Source organism: Salvelinus namaycush, chromosome 2, assembly GCF_016432855.1.
Source record: "Salvelinus namaycush isolate Seneca chromosome 2, SaNama_1.0, whole genome shotgun sequence".
Lineage (NCBI taxonomy): Eukaryota > Metazoa > Chordata > Actinopteri > Salmoniformes > Salmonidae > Salvelinus > Salvelinus namaycush.
Window position 1 is genome coordinate 65999523 of NC_052308.1, and position 17489 is coordinate 66017011.

The 17489-nt window shown below is 47.5% G+C and overlaps 1 protein-coding gene across 1 annotated transcript; it reads left to right on the forward strand.

Moving 5' to 3' along the window:
* The first annotated feature begins 366 nt into the window (after positions 1-366).
* Positions 367-16545, forward strand: LOC120066402 (serine/threonine-protein kinase N1-like). Its single transcript, XM_039017751.1, has 23 exons — positions 367-440; positions 6909-7103; positions 7338-7443; positions 7593-7741; positions 8275-8395; positions 10524-10669; positions 11094-11307; positions 11720-11920; positions 12079-12188; positions 12484-12627; positions 12802-12877; positions 13331-13460; positions 13673-13757; positions 13912-13991; positions 14251-14323; positions 14431-14522; positions 14714-14890; positions 14978-15040; positions 15131-15207; positions 15378-15520; positions 15770-15877; positions 16123-16203; positions 16342-16545. Exons 1-23 carry the CDS (start codon positions 369-371, stop codon positions 16543-16545), a joined length of 2847 nt encoding a protein of 948 aa, XP_038873679.1. The 5' UTR covers positions 367-368.
* Positions 16546-17489: the final 944 nt, after the last annotated feature.

Sequence of the window (17489 nt, forward strand, 5' to 3'; positions counted from 1 at the left end):
AGAACGACCCTGCCTAAATGAATGTTTACAATTACACACTCTTGCTCTCTCTCCCTCTCGCTTTTTGGCTCTCTTTCTTGCTCTCTCTCTCTTTCTCAAAGACCAGGAAGCTGTGCAGGGTAGAGATCTGTCACACTCAGTCTCTTTTTTTCCTTTCCGTCCGTCTAAGGGCTCTCTTTCTTTTCTCGTCGTCTCTCGACCAGGCAGCCTTTTCCCTCTCTAGTTCCCCTGTAGTTTCCTTTTTCTCTCTCTTCCCTTTTGAAGAGGGAAGTTGGCGGTGGGTTTGAGCAGGGAGAGATAAAGCAGTGCTCTAGGGGGGGAGACTTTCAGAGAGAGGTAGGAAGGGAGGGAGCAAGAGAAGGAGGGTGATGGCGAGCGAAGAGGCGGTGGGGAAGAGCCCGGGGGAGCGGTCGGAAGACAGCGGTCACCCTGACACAGCGGTAGGGTTCAAAGGGCGCGTATGTACATATTGTGCTGTACTGTCTGTTTGTTGCTGTAGTCAGTGTTTGTGCCTTCTTTCCCATGGCTGTGGGTCTGTCTGTCTGTCTGTCTGTGTCCGTCCGTCCAATATGTGTTTCATTTTGTGTCTTGTTACATTCAATTCACAAGTGTCTGTATTTTTGAGTTTCTGGGTCTCTCTTGTTTATGTCAGTTTGCCTTACAGGCAGCTGTTTACTTCCTTTATTGTCTGCTTACTATTCTTTCCCTCCATGTCCACTTCTCATAATGTTTTTAAATTGCTTTCTATTTTCTGTCTCTAGCTGAATGACTAGGCTATTTTTCCTCTTGTCTGGGTCTCCCTCTCCTCTTTGTACTCCTGGCTACATTTGTTTTGTCCCCCGTCCGTCTCGTTCTGTCCTCTCTCTCCATGTCGCATTGGCCCAGCTGTGCGTCATCTGCCTCTCTCTTCCTGTCCCCCTCGTGCTGTTTCTCTTTGTTTGTGTTGGCTTTCCACTTCCCCTCTCTCTTTCACTCCGCATGCTCCCTCTCTTTCTCTCTGGCCGCTCGTCCTACAGCCATTATCTGTCTTTCTCTTTCTTTCACACTGCTTGCCCTGGCTCCCTCTCTTTCTCTTGCATTCTGTGTTTCCTCTGTCTCCTCTACTTATCCTAGAATCTTTTATCTCACTACTCTCGCTCTCTCACGGTCCTCCACTAGTCTGGCCGCCTTTCGCTCTATTTCTCTGTCTCTCCCTTCATCTCTCTCTCTCTCTCTCGTTACTGCAGGGCTGGAGCCACTGAGAGACATACGGGCAGTAAAGCTGCAGGTGTGCTCTCTCGTTCTCTTTTTCGCTCTCGCACCCTGCCTCCCTCTCTCCCTCTCTCTCTCCAAGCCCTGGGGATGACATGCTATTTCCACTTGTTTTCCCTGTCTCTCAACATCTCCCCCGTCTGCCTTCTCATCCACTTTATATGTGGTAACTGGTTATTCCCTGCTGTTGCAAGTAGGCAAACAGAAAGATGTGACCATGTTGCACTTGATGAGAGGGAAAGTTGATTAGGCGTACTAAGTTAGTACAGAAACCCTATTTCAAAAAGCAGCCATTGTACCTGCATACGCGCACACATTTTTCTGTATACGTGCCTGTGTGTGTGTGTTCACCAGCCACGGCCCCATACATAGGGTGTGTGTGTGTTTATACACTGTGTAGACTGCCAAGAAGTGGGAGCACAGAGAGAGAAACTGTCTGTTTACCTCATGAGAGGCCCTCTGCTCTAACTGTATACTGACTGTACTCTCTCCCTCATCAAGACACAGAACACACTCCCTCTGGATGTAACACACACACACAGTCGCACACACACTCCTGTCAGATAGACTCTGTGTACCATAAAGACGGGTGTAATAAATATCTGCTCTTTATTTGGGACCGGCAACCAGGACACACAGACTCTGTCAGTGCCTCTGCTTTGGCGCCTTGATCACGTTTTTCACTGAAGTTTGTGTATGTCTGGTGACCCTAGAAGACTTCCCAAGATGGACGACCTGTGAGCTCCATTACATCACAATGGAATGGAGTCGCAGGGGAGTGTCAATGGTTCACGGCGGTGTATCTGGGTTCTCTGGCACACACACACACACACACACACACACACACACACACACACACACACACACACACACGACGGGATGAAGTATGAGTCCAGTCAGTACACAGATCACACCCTCTACAATAACAATACCCCGGCAATGGGTCATAGGTGTCGACACACTCCAGAGACCTGCTGTAATGTAGAGCGTTTAAGTCAGGGATTTTGGTGTATGTGAGTGAGTGTCAGCTTTCTGTGTGTGTGTGTGTGTGAGCGTGGGCGACAGTATCTCGTGCCAGTAGTGTGTGTTGACAGTATCTCTGTTCAGTATCTCTGTTCAAATCGTTATCTCGGAGCAGGAAGTTTTCCATCGTGACGTTCTAATGCACTCTGACCATGTTCTCTCCTTCTCTTCAGCTCCTTCTCCTCTCTGTCCTCCGCTGGTCTTATTGAATTAACCTCTATTAGCGTATAGCTAATGGCACCACTATCTATTGAATTAGCCAGTCATGACCTCTATGCACTTATCGGTACTAACTGCGTTGGGGATACCTGAAGGCTACTTATTACACATTGGTGCAGTTGTGTGAAAGTCCGAGCGGGTCTAGGAGTAGCTGGACAACTTGCAGTGTTGACGATGACATAGGCCTAATTCAATTGCCATTTAATTGGAGCTCTGTTGGTGCAGTAACTGGAGTGGGACGAAGTTGCCCTTAGACACTGATCTGAGGTCAGTTTTGTGTTTTCCCCACTAATGGTCAAGGTCAGGATTTGGACATAGCTGATCCTAGATCTGTGCCGAAGGGCAACTTTTACCCACAGTAACCTCACACACTAACTTCCTCTATCAGGGTTACTATCTTTTGTGTTCACCTGCAACCCCTCCCCCACACACACTCTCTATATAAAGGACATCTCTTTGTGGTATCAAATCAAACTTTATTTGTCACATGCGCCAAATTCAACAAGTGTAGACCTTACCGTGAAATTCTTACTTTCAAGCCCTTAACCAACTGTGCAGTTCAAGAAGAGTTAAGAAAATATTTACCAAATAATCAACCTTGGCCTTCCTGTGCTAAGGGCCAGCTCAGCTAACCTGGGTACCAGACTCTTTCTACATTCAACAACACTGGTTACATCATTGCCCTGCCAGTTGCCACACTGATGTGGCTAGACAACAAGTTTGCTAAAGCAGAAACGCAGAAACGCACGGCTACAGTTCAGACATCCTGTGTACCAGACTCTTTCTGCGTTCAACAACATTGCCTTGCCAGCAAACCAAGTTCCTGAAGCAGAAACAGACATGGGTTCAGTTCAGGCGTCCTCTAGACCTGTGATGTGGCAGAAGTAGAACACAACAAAGCAGCACAGTCATGCTGAAACCCCAGTCAACTCAACACCCACTGCTTTCTACACTACAGTACAGTGTTTCCCTAACCAGGCTAACAGTACAGTGCAGGGAGTGCACCAGCCAGTCTGCAGAGCGAGAGGTTTTCTCGCCTCGCTCTCCTCCTCCATGCTTTACAGACACAGCAGCAAACTTTGTCATCTTTAATTCAGGTCGCGTCGGCCCGAAGACCTTGCAAACCTCCCACCCACTCAGTCTGGGCCCGGAGCACCTCCCCAGGGTCCTAGAGCCTAACTGCTAGCATTAGCCTCTCATATCATATCAGATGGATGTTGGCACTAGCTAGCCATTAGCCCCAGGGTTCTAGAGTGAGTTCACTAGGAACCACAGGCAGGGAGTGCTAAGGGCTAACTTTAGGTTAGCCGCTCCTATCATATCAGATGGATGTTGGCGCTAGCTAGCCGTTAGCCCCAGGGTTCTAGAGTGAGTTCACTAGGAACCACAGGCAGGGAGTGCTAAGGGCTAACTTTAGGTTAGCCGCTCCTATCATATCAGATGGATGTTGGCGCTAGCTAGCCGTTATCCAACAGATATGATAGGAAGAGGCTGAGGCGCTAGCTAACCGTTGGCCTTTTCCTGTCATATGATCTGGATGAGGCGCTTGCTAACCGTTAGCCTCCCTTCCTCCTTCTTTCCTGTAATGTGAGCTGACAGCCAGGGCAAGGATGCTCTCTTGCTCTCTGCTCTGCTCTGCTTCTTGTCCCTCTTGTTAAAGAGTAGCGGTTAGCTTTTAGTGGCCACGGCACTCAGTCCAGTGCACATTATGAACTCAGAGGAAGTCAAAGGTCAAAAAGGCACATCCTCCCATACTTATTTGACTGGCCCCGTTCCAGTAGTTTTGAAGTGTGTCCTTCCATCCTTCGATAAGGTAATCACTAATCACGGATGTAACACGTTTTGATTGGTGAAAGCCAAGGGTTCACAGCTTTCCCACTCTCAGCCATGTCTATTAGTAGCTAGGTTTCCATCCAATTGGCAAAAGATTTTCATGAGAATATTCTAAAATCTGCATAAAGAAAATATGAACATTTTCTCACCAGTTGTGTTTCCAGCAAACTGACTTATTGCAGATAAAAATCAGTGCGTGATGACGTAGTGCACACACAATTTACTTTTTCGCTTAAGTTTTAAATAATTAAAGAGCAGCAGTAAAATAACAATAGTGAGGCTATATACAGGGGGTACCTGTACAGAGTCAATGTGCGGGGGCACCGGTTAGTTGGGGTAATATGAACATGTAGGTAGAGTTATTAAAGTGACTTATGCATAGATAATAACAGAGTAGCAGCAGCGTAAAATAAGGGGGGGGGGGGGGGGGGGGGGGCAGGGGGCAATGCAAGTAGTCTGGGTAGCCATTTGATTAGATGTTCAGTAGTCTTATGGCTTGGGGATGCTGTTTAAGAAGCCTCTTGGACCGAGACTTGGCGCTCCGGTACCGCTTGCCATGCGGTAGCAGAGAGAACAGTCTATGACTAGGGTGGCTGAAGTCTTTGACAATTTTTTGGGCCTTCCTCTGACACCGCCTGGTATTGAGGTCCTGGATGGCAGGAAGCTTCGCTCTGGTGATGTGCTGGGCCATACGCACTACCCTCTGTAGTGCCTTGCGGTCGGAGGCCGAGCAGTTGCCGTACCAGGCAGTGATGCAACAAGTCAGGATGCTCTCGATGGTGCAGCTGTAGAACCTTTTGCGGATCTGAGGACCCATGCCAAATCTTTTCAGTCTCCTGAGGGGAAATAGGTGTTGTTCTGTCCTCTTCATGACTGTCTTGGTGTGCTTGGACCATGTTAGTTTGTTGGTGATGTGGACACCAAAGAACTTGAAGCTCTCAACCTGCTCTACCATAGCCCCTTCGATGAGAATGGGGGCGTGCTCGGTCCTCCTTTTCCTGTAGTCCACAATCATCTCCTTAGTTTTGATCACGTTGAGGGAGAGGTTGTTGTTCTGGCACCACCCGGCCAGTTCTCTGACCACCTCCTTATAGGCTTTCTTATCGTTGTCGGTGATCAGGCCTACCGATGTTGGGTCATCGGCAAACTTAATGATGGTGTTGAAGTCGTGCCTGGCCGTGCAGTCAATGTGTTTGCATTGCATTTTCAACTCTACCGGTAGTTTTGCTGTTGCGTTAAATAGCGAACGTGCCCACTCTGGTCTTGGTATGTGCGCTATAGTCAAAAGCTCGCAGATACAGTGCTGGTAGGCTACACGATGAGATTAATGGATAAGCTCAAGATTATTTTTATTTGTCAAACGGCAGTCAAGCATTGATGATCATGTCACCAGAATGAGACCCTGGGTATTTATTGGAAAGGAGCATCAAGCTCATCACCTTGCACTTTCACCACCCTGTGAAGTTCATAACATATTTCATCTGTAGCCTAATTTAAACTGCATGGTTACTAGAGTCGTAGTGGGAGGACCACACAACATGTCAACGCGTGACTCCAAGTTATTATATCAATATTTGCACATAATGGTGTTTCCACCGCCATTTCTCGCATAATACATTTTACCGACACAAAAAGATCCCACCGTGTTGAACGGACAAATGATCTGTCGGCATTTATAAAATTGTACCGACACTTCCCGTTTCCATCACAGCTGTCGTTTAAAAAATTTTTTTTTTTTATATACGCTATGACTTTACTCACATAAAAACAGTGGATGGAAACATGGTTAGTCATTTACTTCATAGAAGACAGGACGGAAGGATGCATTTTAGTATGTTTGGAACGGGGCCCTCTCTCTCTCTCCCTGATAGCAGAGCTACACAGGCAGGAAACAGGAAGGGCCTGAGCTGGTGTGGGACGGATATCCTGTCCCCCCCTAACGTTACTCCTCTACAACCCTGACTATCTTTTCCTTTCTGTTTCTCTACTCCAACTCAATGAGCCTTGGTGTGGTTTTAGCAAGCGGCGTTGTCAGAGGTTCTCTGTCGCTGTGGTCTGGCGGTTGTAATTTGAAGGTGAAAGGGTACCATGTGTTGGTATGGCGATGGGCTATTTGAGGACGACGACAACCATGAGGTGATGTGTTGTTTTTGTATTGTTTACGGTTTTGGGGGGACAGGGCTGTGATTTCTCCAGCAGTGATTCACTCTGTCTCCCGCTGGTTCCCTGATTGTTTGGCTGGTTTGCTGGCTGACTTTCTCCCTGAGGGAATTGTAGCTTGTGGTAACCACTGTGTCTCTGACTGTACAGTCAAGTTCAGATTTAGAGCTCAAAACATTGGCAATTGCAGGGGGACTGTGGACTAGAGATGTGAAGTCTTGAATGTTGTAGCTAGCTATCATTCTCCTGAAATATGTATCTGTCCTGCACTTGAGTTTTCTACAAACACATGCTAATATTTTTTCTATCCTCTCTTTCCCATTTCCTTCCTCTCCCTCTTTCTGTCTTCTGTTACCCCCTTTCCTCTCTCTCCTTCCCCGTTTTCACCCCTCATCCTTCCGCTCCCTCTTCCCCCTATCCAGAGTGACCCAGGTGGGCTGTCCGTCTTAGAGCAGCTGGGTCTGGACCAGAGCTCGGACTTCTCAGACACCACGGTGCAGCAGCGTCTTGATGAGCAGAGGGAGAAGATCCGCAGGGAGATCAGGAAGGAGCTGAAGATCAAGGAGGGAGCTGACAATCTCCGCAGGGCCACCACCGATAAGAGGAATGCCTCCCAGGTAGGATAGGTTTCCTCCCCTTACACTCTTAGTATAAGTCCCCCCTCTTACAATGTAATATAATAGTTTTTGTTTCGTTTTATTGTGTTTATTGGGTCTCCTCAAATAAAGTGTAGTAACATAGTGACACAACACAACACATTACGCATTCACTGACGAGCATTGATGTAAAGTGCTATGAGCATTGGAAAGGCGCTATATGAATGTCATCGGTTGTTGTGTGTTATTTATTAGGTGGATTCCCAACTACGCAGCTCCAACCGTAAGCTGGAAGACCTGCATGCTCAGTTACAGGAGCTGGACGCTCACATCATGGTCAAGGGAGGAGACGACAACAAGGGTATGTTTTTAGACGATTCCATTCGTTTTATGTGTCACCAATGCATAGTCATAGCCAGGCTATGGAGATGTTGGTTGCCAAGGTAGATTTACCTCAAGGTGTTGTGTTGGTATTGCAATGACAACATGTATCTGACCTTTGACTCCCAGATGACCCACCCCAGTCCCCGGGGGCAGAGAGCCGCTCGTCAGCAAGCCAGGACCGCATTGCCGCCCTGGAGAGACAGCTCAACATCGAGCTCAAGGTCAAACAGGGAGCCGAGAACATGATTCCAATCTACGCCAACGGATCCACCAAGGTACTGTCCTCTCCAACCAACCATCTGCTGATTCATTCCCTCTGTACTTACCGCACCTCTTTCCTCCCTTCCCCATCTGCTGATTGTCCTTGTTTCCTGTCACCTCGGGTCTCTGATTGGCCTTGTTCCTATGTCCTCCCCGCTTACCACTTAAATGCATGCTTCTCCTTAATCTACAGTGATCTGATTACACAGAAACCGGGAAAAGCAACATGGTGGATTCATACCAGGATTTAGCTTTCACCTGCATATGTATGTCACATCAGTGTATGTCACATCAGTGTATGTCACATCAGTGTATGTTACATCAGTGTATGTCACATCAGTGTATGTCACATCAGTGTATGTCACATCAGTGTATGTCACATCAGTGTATGTCACATCAGTGTATGTCACATCAGTGTATATCACATCAGATGCAGAAAAGGAAAGAAAAGAAAGCAATTTAGACTTAAGATGATTCATCACATCTTCTACTTCCTGTCATGTGACCTGGGTCTTGACTTCCTGTGTCTTTCTCCTCGTCCAATCAGGACAAGAAGATGCTGCAGACGGCCCAGCAGATGCTGCAGGACAGCAAGACCAAGATCGACATCATCCGCATGCAGATCCGCAAGAACGTGCAGGCCACTGAGCACACCGAAGACACACAGGGTAGGACAGTGTATACTTACTGTCTGGGCGACCCTCTCTCTGTGTGCCCATCTGTCTGGGCGGCCCTCTGTCTGGGCGGCCCTCTCTCTGTTTGTCTGTGTCTCTGTCCGTTTATTTGTCTGATTTGCAGGTCAACACTTTGCCTCTGTCCAACTGTCTGCCTGCAAAATCTATCTATCTATTTTTGACTGTGGAGATAACCTGTACCTCCGAGACACATTTTTTGTCTGTGAGGCTGGAAGGTTGCCAGCACATTTCACTTTACCTCAATCCGTCAAATGGCAGTTCAGTCAAAAGGCCATAAATACTGCCCAGCTCTGACCTCTCCCCAACTAGCCGCGTATCCGTCCAGACTGAGACGAGGCTAACCTTAAACAGATCAATACTCTACAGCCTCAGGGACTGTCTGGATGGTTCTCTCCTGGAGTGAGGAGGGCAGCGAGACTCATTGACATCCCGTGTGTGTCTGTCTCTTGCCCTCTCAAAGCTGTGGGCTCAGCAGAACCTGGAGAGAACACGCATACAAACGCTTTTGCACACAAACACTGACTCTCAAAGTACATGTTACATACACACACCCGTACTCACACACACAGACATACCCGTACTCACACACACACATGCACACTAGCACTCATCGTGCATTATGAGTTAGCAGGCGATCGATGAATCTCAGTGGCAGCAGGGCACATGAATGGGCCTTTATGGGCTCTCCATCCTCAGGAAACAGCTAATGGGGTCATTTGGAGAAGAGAGGGATTGATGGAGGTCAGGAGAGGTAGATGGAAGGAAAGCAGTAAGGAGGAGAGGGGAACTGAAAGCTATTTGGAGGGATTTTAAGGATAATGTATTCCTATGGGCAGACGTTTTCTGGTGTACTCATCTGTACCCAACGGAACTCTGGCTAGTGAGGATAGTGTTTTCCCTATGGAATATGTCTAACAGGTGTTTTCCTCGTCACTGGTTAGAAGCAACTTCTTTAACTTTAAAATGTAGACATGTATGACGAGGGATCATTGTTAAAATGTAGCAGGGTGAATGTGGTGTTGAGGATGGGATTTTCACCCTAAGTGGCTTTAGTGGTTGGTTAGCCAATGACTTCCACTTCCACACACACACTTGCAAAAACAGACCCCCATCACACACTCGCATAAAGGTAAACACACACTCCCTCTGTATATACATAAATGCGTGCGCAAGCGCACACAAACACACACAAACGCACACACACACACACACACTCCCCCTTTACGGTCAGTCAGAAGGGTCTCCGGCACCCAGCCGAAGACCTTATTAGGAGATAAAGGAATTCAACCACATACCCAGCCACCTTTCTCTTCTGTGTCTCTCTTTCTCTCTCTCTCTCTCTCTCTCTCTCATATTCAACCACATACCCACTTCTCTCCTGTTTGCCCCTCTCTACTTGACTCTCTTCCTTCCCCCTCTCTCGCTCCCCAACCCACCTCTCACTCTCTCCCTCTCTCTCTTGCTCTCTCTCTTTGTTTCTCTGTCTTCCTTCCCTCTCTGCCCTCTCACTCTCTCCTTCACTCTGTCCCCCCATTCTCTGTCTCTCTCTTTCTCTCTCTCTCTCCTCCCTCTCACATAAGCACAGTGTGCACTCTAAACCAATACAGGGCATCGGTGTTATCATCGGCATTATTCCAACACATATTGATGAATTGTCTCAACCCCTCTGCTATTCCGCAGTCTGAATAAAAGGATGTGTCATCTTGAGGTTGTATCCCAGTACTCCTGGAGAGGAGCCCTATTTTCCCTGTCTCTTCTAACATGTCACCAGTGATGGGTGAAAGCAGAATGGTAGAAGGACCGTTCCAGTCTAGTCCGTTCACCTGTCAAGTCAGTTCAGATTAGTGGTTGTGACAGAAAGCATGAAGTACAGTACCTAAACTACACTGACCCCCTTTCAGGGCTACAGTTTTCCTGATAAATAAAACATTCCAGATAATAGTTTTTTATTTCTATACCTCAGTGTTTATCAGAATATATCAGGAACTGCGAAACTATTATTGAAGTTAACCGATGTCGATCACATGCTCGCTCTCTTTCTCTCTCTCTCTCTCTCTCTCTTTCTCTCTCTCTCTCTTTCTCTCTCTCTTTCTCCCCCCAGGTAACCAGGACATGTGTGGTGTGGAGCTGCGTATTGAGGAGCTCAGGCATCACTACAGAGTAGAACACGCTGTGGCAGATGGAGCGAAGAATGTCCTCCGGCTACTGGGGGCCAGCAAGGTCCAGGATAAGAAGGCCCTGTCAGAGGTACACACCACATACATGTGCAGACACACAGAACATGATCACACAAAACAGAACTCATTGCGTGCAAACTCACTCTACATGGATGCATATGAGTCTATACATACTGTACATAATTACCTTCACGTCTGAACACACACTTACAACCCCATTCTCCAGGGTTGTATTCATTGGGTACAAACAGATGAAAATGTGTCCAAACAGAATCTGAAAATACACCTTCTTTTGAAGTTCATTTAAACTTTTTCATGCCTACCGCGCACGACCCTGGTTTGGTCTTTAGGGTCTCACCCTTATCCTTCCAAATCCCTGAATCTCTCTACCTCCAGGCCCAGTCATTTGTAAACCCACACTTCTATACAGTACACACACACCTGGTCTATTTTTGAGCATCTCACCCCCCTTCCCCCCCTCTCATCTCCTCCAGGCCCAGTGTCGTCTGAGCGAGGCGTCCCAGCGGTTGGACGTCCTGAAGGACTCTCTGGACCGGCGTCTGGCTGACCTGCCGGAGGACCACCCCAAGGCCTGCCTCATCAAGGAGGAACTAGTCCTGGCCTCCTCCCCGGCCTTCAGCTCCCGCCACAGTGCCCCCTACCGTCACAACCAGTACAGCACCCTCAGCAAGCCCTCCCCGCTCACTGGTGAGAGACACTGGTCTAAATGTGTCAATAGGATTGACTGCACACAACACTCAATAGTATCCAACACATTCAATAGTCTACTAATATAATATACCATTTAGCAGACTCTTTTATCCAAAGAGACTTAGTCATGCATGCATACATTTTACATACATTCACACTCGTTCTGTTTCACTGGCATCATGCCCTGGCTTATGGATTGTTCTTGATTGTGAACTATTGATAGTGGTTTCATAGCGGTTAGCTTCACAATGCCAAAGCGGGCACAATATCTAGATTATTTCAAATAAACTTTGATAGGAGCATCTTTACATCAAGTGGTTAAGCTTTTGCTTTAGGTTAGATGGTGGTGTCTCGGGAACATGACCCATGTGCTTACTGTCTTTCTCTGACCTCGCCCCCTTGTCTTCAGGTACTCTCCAGGTGCAGCTGCTGGGCTGTGTGGGGGTGTTGGAGGTGGTCCCGGGGCGCAGTAAGGGCACGGCGGTCATGCTGCCCTGCTACAGCCCTGGGGAGGGACGCTCCTTCATGAACCGCAGCAGCAAGAGCAACCTGTACGCACGCAGCGGGAGCGTCAGCGGCAAGACTCCCAGCAAGACTGACGAACTCTCCTGTGAGTGGCTAGGGTAGAGTGTGTGTGTGTGTGTCAAATTAACCATATCGTTACCATGGAATTACCCATATGGATTGTGCTGTTAAATGGATGTTTATGTACACGTGTATTTGTGTAATGTGTGTGTGTGTATAATACATGTATGTGTGTGTGTGTAGCGGAGGTGAGTGCGGTGCTGAAGATGGATAACTCAGTGGTGGGTCAGACAGCCTGGAAGAGTGTAGGGGAGCAGGCCTGGGACCAGACCTTCACTGTGGAGCTGGAGAGGGTGAGAGGTCACACACACACACACACACACACACACACACACACACACACACACACACACACACACACACACACACACACACACACACACAGACAGACAATATTGTGCATTCAAATATGCTTACACAAGTACAAATGTCCTCTCTGTTTCTCACACGCACGTACTCACTCATACACACACAAAAGAAACAAGTCTTCACACACTCTTACTCCTACACTTCGGAGTCAGCTCTCTGAAGAGGTATCATGTGTCTGTGTGTATCTTAGTTGGAACCTGTTACGTGTGTGTGTTCCAGTCCAGGGAGATGGAGATAGCGGTGTACTGGAAGGACTACCGCTCGCTGTGCGCTCTCAAGTACCTGAAGCTGGAGGACTTCCTGGACAACCAGAAACACAGAGTTCAGCTGGAACTGGAGCCTCAGGGACTGCTTCTGGCTGAGGTAGGTTTCAACACACACACACACACACACACACACACACACACACACACACACACACACACACACGCTGTGAACTTGATGTCGTTAAAGAAGTATCAAAACCGTGTTTGGTAATTGAGTTGATAGATCCATTATATAGAGTGCAGGTGTGATGTGTGTGATTTTGTTGTTCAGGTGATATTCTTCAACCCGGTGATTGAGAGAGTCCCACGCCTTCAGAGACAGAAGAAGGTCTTCTCCAAACAGCACGGTGAGAGAGGGCAGGGAAAAATCCAGAACCTACTGGTACAGTGGATATCTTACTACAGTATTTCCCACAGAACTAGGATGAGATTGTATTTCTATGGCATTTTTTTATATGATGAAAATGGAAGGGTTGACCTCACCATAGCACCCCCTTGTGGTCATAACAGATTTAACAGCATGGTGTCTTTTAAAAAATGGGTGCGTTTGCTGCTGTGTCCAGCTGGATTTATTGTGTGTGTGTGTGAACTGTTCCGGTGTGTGTGTGAACTGTTCCGGTGTGTGTGTGAACTGTTCCGGTGTGTGTGCGAACTGTTCCGGTGTGTGTGTGAACTGTTCCGGTGTGTGTGTGAACTGTTCCGGTGTGTGTTTGAACTGTTCCGGTGTGTGTTTGAACTGTTCCGGTGTGTGTTTGAACTGTTCCGGTGTGTGTGTGAACTGTTCCGGTGTGTGTTTGCAGGCAAGGCTTTCCTGAGAGCTCGTCAGATGAACGTTGACATTGGGACCTGGGTCCGACTGCTGAGGAACGCTATCCCCACCGTCAACAACACCGGAACCTACAGCCCCAATGCACACAACCTCAACTCTGGGTAATACACACACAAACACACGACTTGATGTGTGGCCCACATAAGCAACTTGTACCCAAGTATCTACTCCTCAAATTAATCCCTCTACTTGTTGAATGAACTCCATGTAGCATGCTGTGCACTCTGAACCCTGTAGCTAACGACCCTTTTCTGTCTGTATGTATGTGTGTGTTTGCGTATACGCGTGTGTGTGTGTTTGCATGTGTTTTCAGGGAGATCTCAGTGGAGAAACTAAGTCTGGACAGTGACTCTCCAGTTAGGCATGATTACAGGAGAGACTCTGATAATAACACCCCGGTGAGAGATGGACAGAAAGACGCGAAACCCAACAAGAGAATAGCAAAATACAACATGAGAGGAACCTCGCACACTTTATCTCTCTCACTCCTGGCTTTGCTTCTTCCCTCCATCTCTCTATCCCCTTCTTCTCCCTCTGCTATCTTTTTCTCAGGAGCGGTTGCCAGTGATTGAGCCCTTCTCTCCCCCAGACCTCAACCCTGATCGCCCTGCCCAAACCCCCCCTCTGAGCAGGTGTGCACCCACACTTGTTCCCACGGATGCGGTCACTATGCAGACACACTAATAGTCATTTACATACACCTACACACACAATGGTTTCACACACACAACAATGTTATATTGGCGGCTACAAGTGACCATGTGCCTTCCAGGCACCTCCGTTAACATATGAACTGTTGAATGCAGTACACACCTCTGGCCATGCTGGACCAGTCACTGTGTTTACTGTGTAGATAGTATTTATTGTGGTAATGTGTGTCTCTCTCTACAGTAAACATAAGAAACCCCTGTGCCTCCAGGACTTCAGGCTGATCGCTGTGCTGGGCCGGGGACACTTTGGAAAGGTACGCTTTTTTAACCTCCCTCTGGCCTTAAAGTTCAAATAAACACTTTGAATTAGTCTGAAATGTGACCCTTGAACCCTTTCTGTTTTACCTGTCCTCTCTCTTAGGTGCTGCTGTCAGAGTATAAGAAGACAGGAAGTATATACGCCATCAAAGCCCTGAAGAAAGGAGATATTGTTGCACGGGACGAGGTGGAGAGGTGTGTGTGTGTGTGTGTGTGTGCGTGTGCGTGTGCGTGTGTGGACCTTTCATTTATGCATTTACAAACTTGACTTGTTTTTACATGACTGCAACAATTTGTCAGCACACAGGGCTTGAAATTGAACTCTGAAAGCACAGATCTCATTTTCACCACCTCCGTTGTTGTTTTCCTCCTCTCCCTGCCTCCAGTCTGATGTGTGAGAAGCGTATCTTTGAGACGGTGAACGTCTCCCACCACCCCTTCCTGGTCAACCTGTTTGCGTGTTTCCAGACCCCGGAACATGTGTGCTTCGTCATGGAGTACACGGCTGGCGGTGACCTCATGATGCACATCCACGCTGATGTCTTCACTGAACCACGGGCTGTGTACGTAGTCCCAGAGTGTGTGTGTGTGTGTGTACTCCATTTTGTTTTTTGAAGAGGTGTCTTACATGTTTCTGTCTCTGTCTACAGATTCTATTCAGCCTGTGTGGTTCTGGGGCTGCAGTTTCTCCATGACCACAAGATTGTGTACCGGTGAGTCAACGACACACTCGACACACATCTACACACTTAGCGTTCCATCCAAGTCCCTGACCGGTCTGTAACATTTTCTATCTCCTCCAGAGACCTTAAACTAGACAACTTACTGCTGGATACAGACGGATATGTAAAGATTGCCGACTTTGGACTCTGTAAAGAAGGTGAGTGGTCAGAAGTTTGTCGAATCTTTACACTTCTATGACGCGTACGTCTGGATACCTAGTGTGTGTGTGAACACTTATGTGAGTGCGAGTTTTGTGTGTGTCTGCCTGCGTGCGTCTCGTCCTGCCTGCACGCGTAACACTGTGTAATAACATCTCCCCCTCTGTAGGGATGGGCTATGGGGACAGGACCAGTACGTTCTGCGGTACTCCAGAGTTCCTGGCCCCTGAGGTCCTGACCGACACCTCTTACACCAGAGCAGTAGACTGGTGGGGCCTCGGAGTCCTCGTCTATGAGATGCTGGTGGGAGAGGTGAGACATCATTGAAGAGTTGGACAAAATATAGCTATGGAAGGACAGAAAATATCTATTCACTCTATATTTGAGTAGACCTATTCAATGAACGTCACTTGGTGGCAGTATACATACAGTGAACAGAAATGTACTATCTTTTCCGTGATGCGACAAATCCCCTTGGGTTTGGTTTGTGTCTATTATTGTGAGGTCAGGTATTTAGAAATGGGTTTCCCACTCAACTGTCTGAGTGTATTTCTCTGCTAGTCGCCCTTCCCTGGTGACGATGAGGAGGAGGTGTTTGACAGCATCGTGAATGACGAGGTCCGCTACCCACGATTCCTCTCCACAGAGGCCATCGCCATCATGAGGAGGGTAAGTGGCCACACACACACTCACACCATAGGTCCATGGTCTGTGGCACCTCACAGATTTGTCCATTTAATGATGGTAATGTTGTAGTTATTGTCTCTTAAATTCATGATTTTGTTTACCTGGGAACAGCAGTTCTGATAAGACTCTCTCCCAATAACCCCCATAATTCTCTCCTTAGCAAGTTTAGTATAACAGCTGGTAATTTGACTTCTATAATGGCTATCAATATTCGTGTGTGTGAACAGCTGTTGAGGAGGAACCCAGAGAGAAGACTAGGCTCTGGTGAGAAAGATGCTGATGAGATAAAGAAACAGCCTTTCTTCCGGGTGAGTCAGAAATCCATGACACCATATTCATCTTTTTCCATTTCTCTTCATCCCACATTTTTTTTTTTTTACAGGAACATATTTTTCCACCATGATTTAGCTTTTTGTTAACCCTCTTTTTTTCTCTCTCTCCTCCAGGGTCTGGATTGGGAGGCCCTGCTACAGAGGAAGCTGCCCCCTCCCTTCGTTCCCTCCATCAAGGGCCGAGAGGACGTCAGCAACTTCGACGAGGAGTTCACCGCCGAGCCTCCCACCCTGACACCGCCGCGCGAGCCCCGCACGCTCTCCCGCAAGGACCAGGACGGCTTCTGCGACTTCGACTACGTCTCCGACCTCTGCTAGGGGTCGAGAGGTCGTGACCTCTTATCACATCATCATATGAGGGTCACGGCAGTCTGCAAGGGTGGTCTGCTGCATCCACCACACTGTGAATGTGATATGAGAAACTGAGAAGGGTCGGTCTGTAGTGTAGTCTGTCTGTGTGGGAGGTATGAACTAGAGGAGATTAATGCAGACCCCGGCCAAGACTCTGTGGCTGTGTTGCTATGTACACTCTGTGGCTGTGTGTTAAAAAGAAAAAAAATGGACACTGCAGCAGCATCTCACATAACTGTGAGAAGGGGCCCATCAAGAGGACTAGTGGTTGATGGGAAATGAAGTTCTGTTACAATGAGACATGACTATGTTTTCCAAAGGAAAAGAAGATAGAAAAAAAGAAGCTGTGATGCCCGTTAAGCTTGTGCCACCTCCTCCCTATCTAGAACACTCCAATGGCTGTGTCCTTACAAGAACTTGTCATAACATGTGTAACCTCTACTATACAGTCAACCCCTTTAACTTTGCCTTCCAGTTCCATCCTCCTTTGTGCCAGTGTTGTAGTCTGCTCTGAGGATAGAGGAGGATCTCCATGGAACATTCAGGGTTGGGATCCATTTCAGGAAGTCAATTGGAATTCCAGTTTATTTCCTGAATTGAAATGGAATGGACCCCAACCCTGGTTCCTTCATACTGTGACAAAACACAAATAATATTTGGGAGAGGGTGTGGTGGGGTGGGTGCATGGCTTGAAATGATGCCTTACATTTCTACTGGGATCTATAGAAATGCATTTCATTTTGTTATTTTGTGGTCCTTAGTAACCAACTGTGGTCCTTGGTATGCAATAAGGGTGATAATGTTTTACATTAATGCTAAGAGGAGAAAAGGAAGTACCTCCATCTGCCTATCAATGGTTGCTTGAAGGAAGGTGAATCAACAGTGTGTAGAATCATATATATTACTCTACA

Excerpts from the sequence above, each read along its gene's own strand:
- LOC120066402 (XM_039017751.1), top strand. The coding sequence starts at position 369 with ATGGCGAGCGAAGAGGCGGTGGGGAAGAGCCCGGGGGAGCGGTCGGAA. Across the intron at positions 7,104-7,337 it reads ATAAGAGGAATGCCTCCCAG|GTGGATTCCCAACTACGCAG; the intron begins GTAGGATAGGTT and ends GTTATTTATTAG. Across the intron at positions 15,041-15,130 it reads GACCACAAGATTGTGTACCG|AGACCTTAAACTAGACAACT; the intron begins GTGAGTCAACGA and ends TATCTCCTCCAG.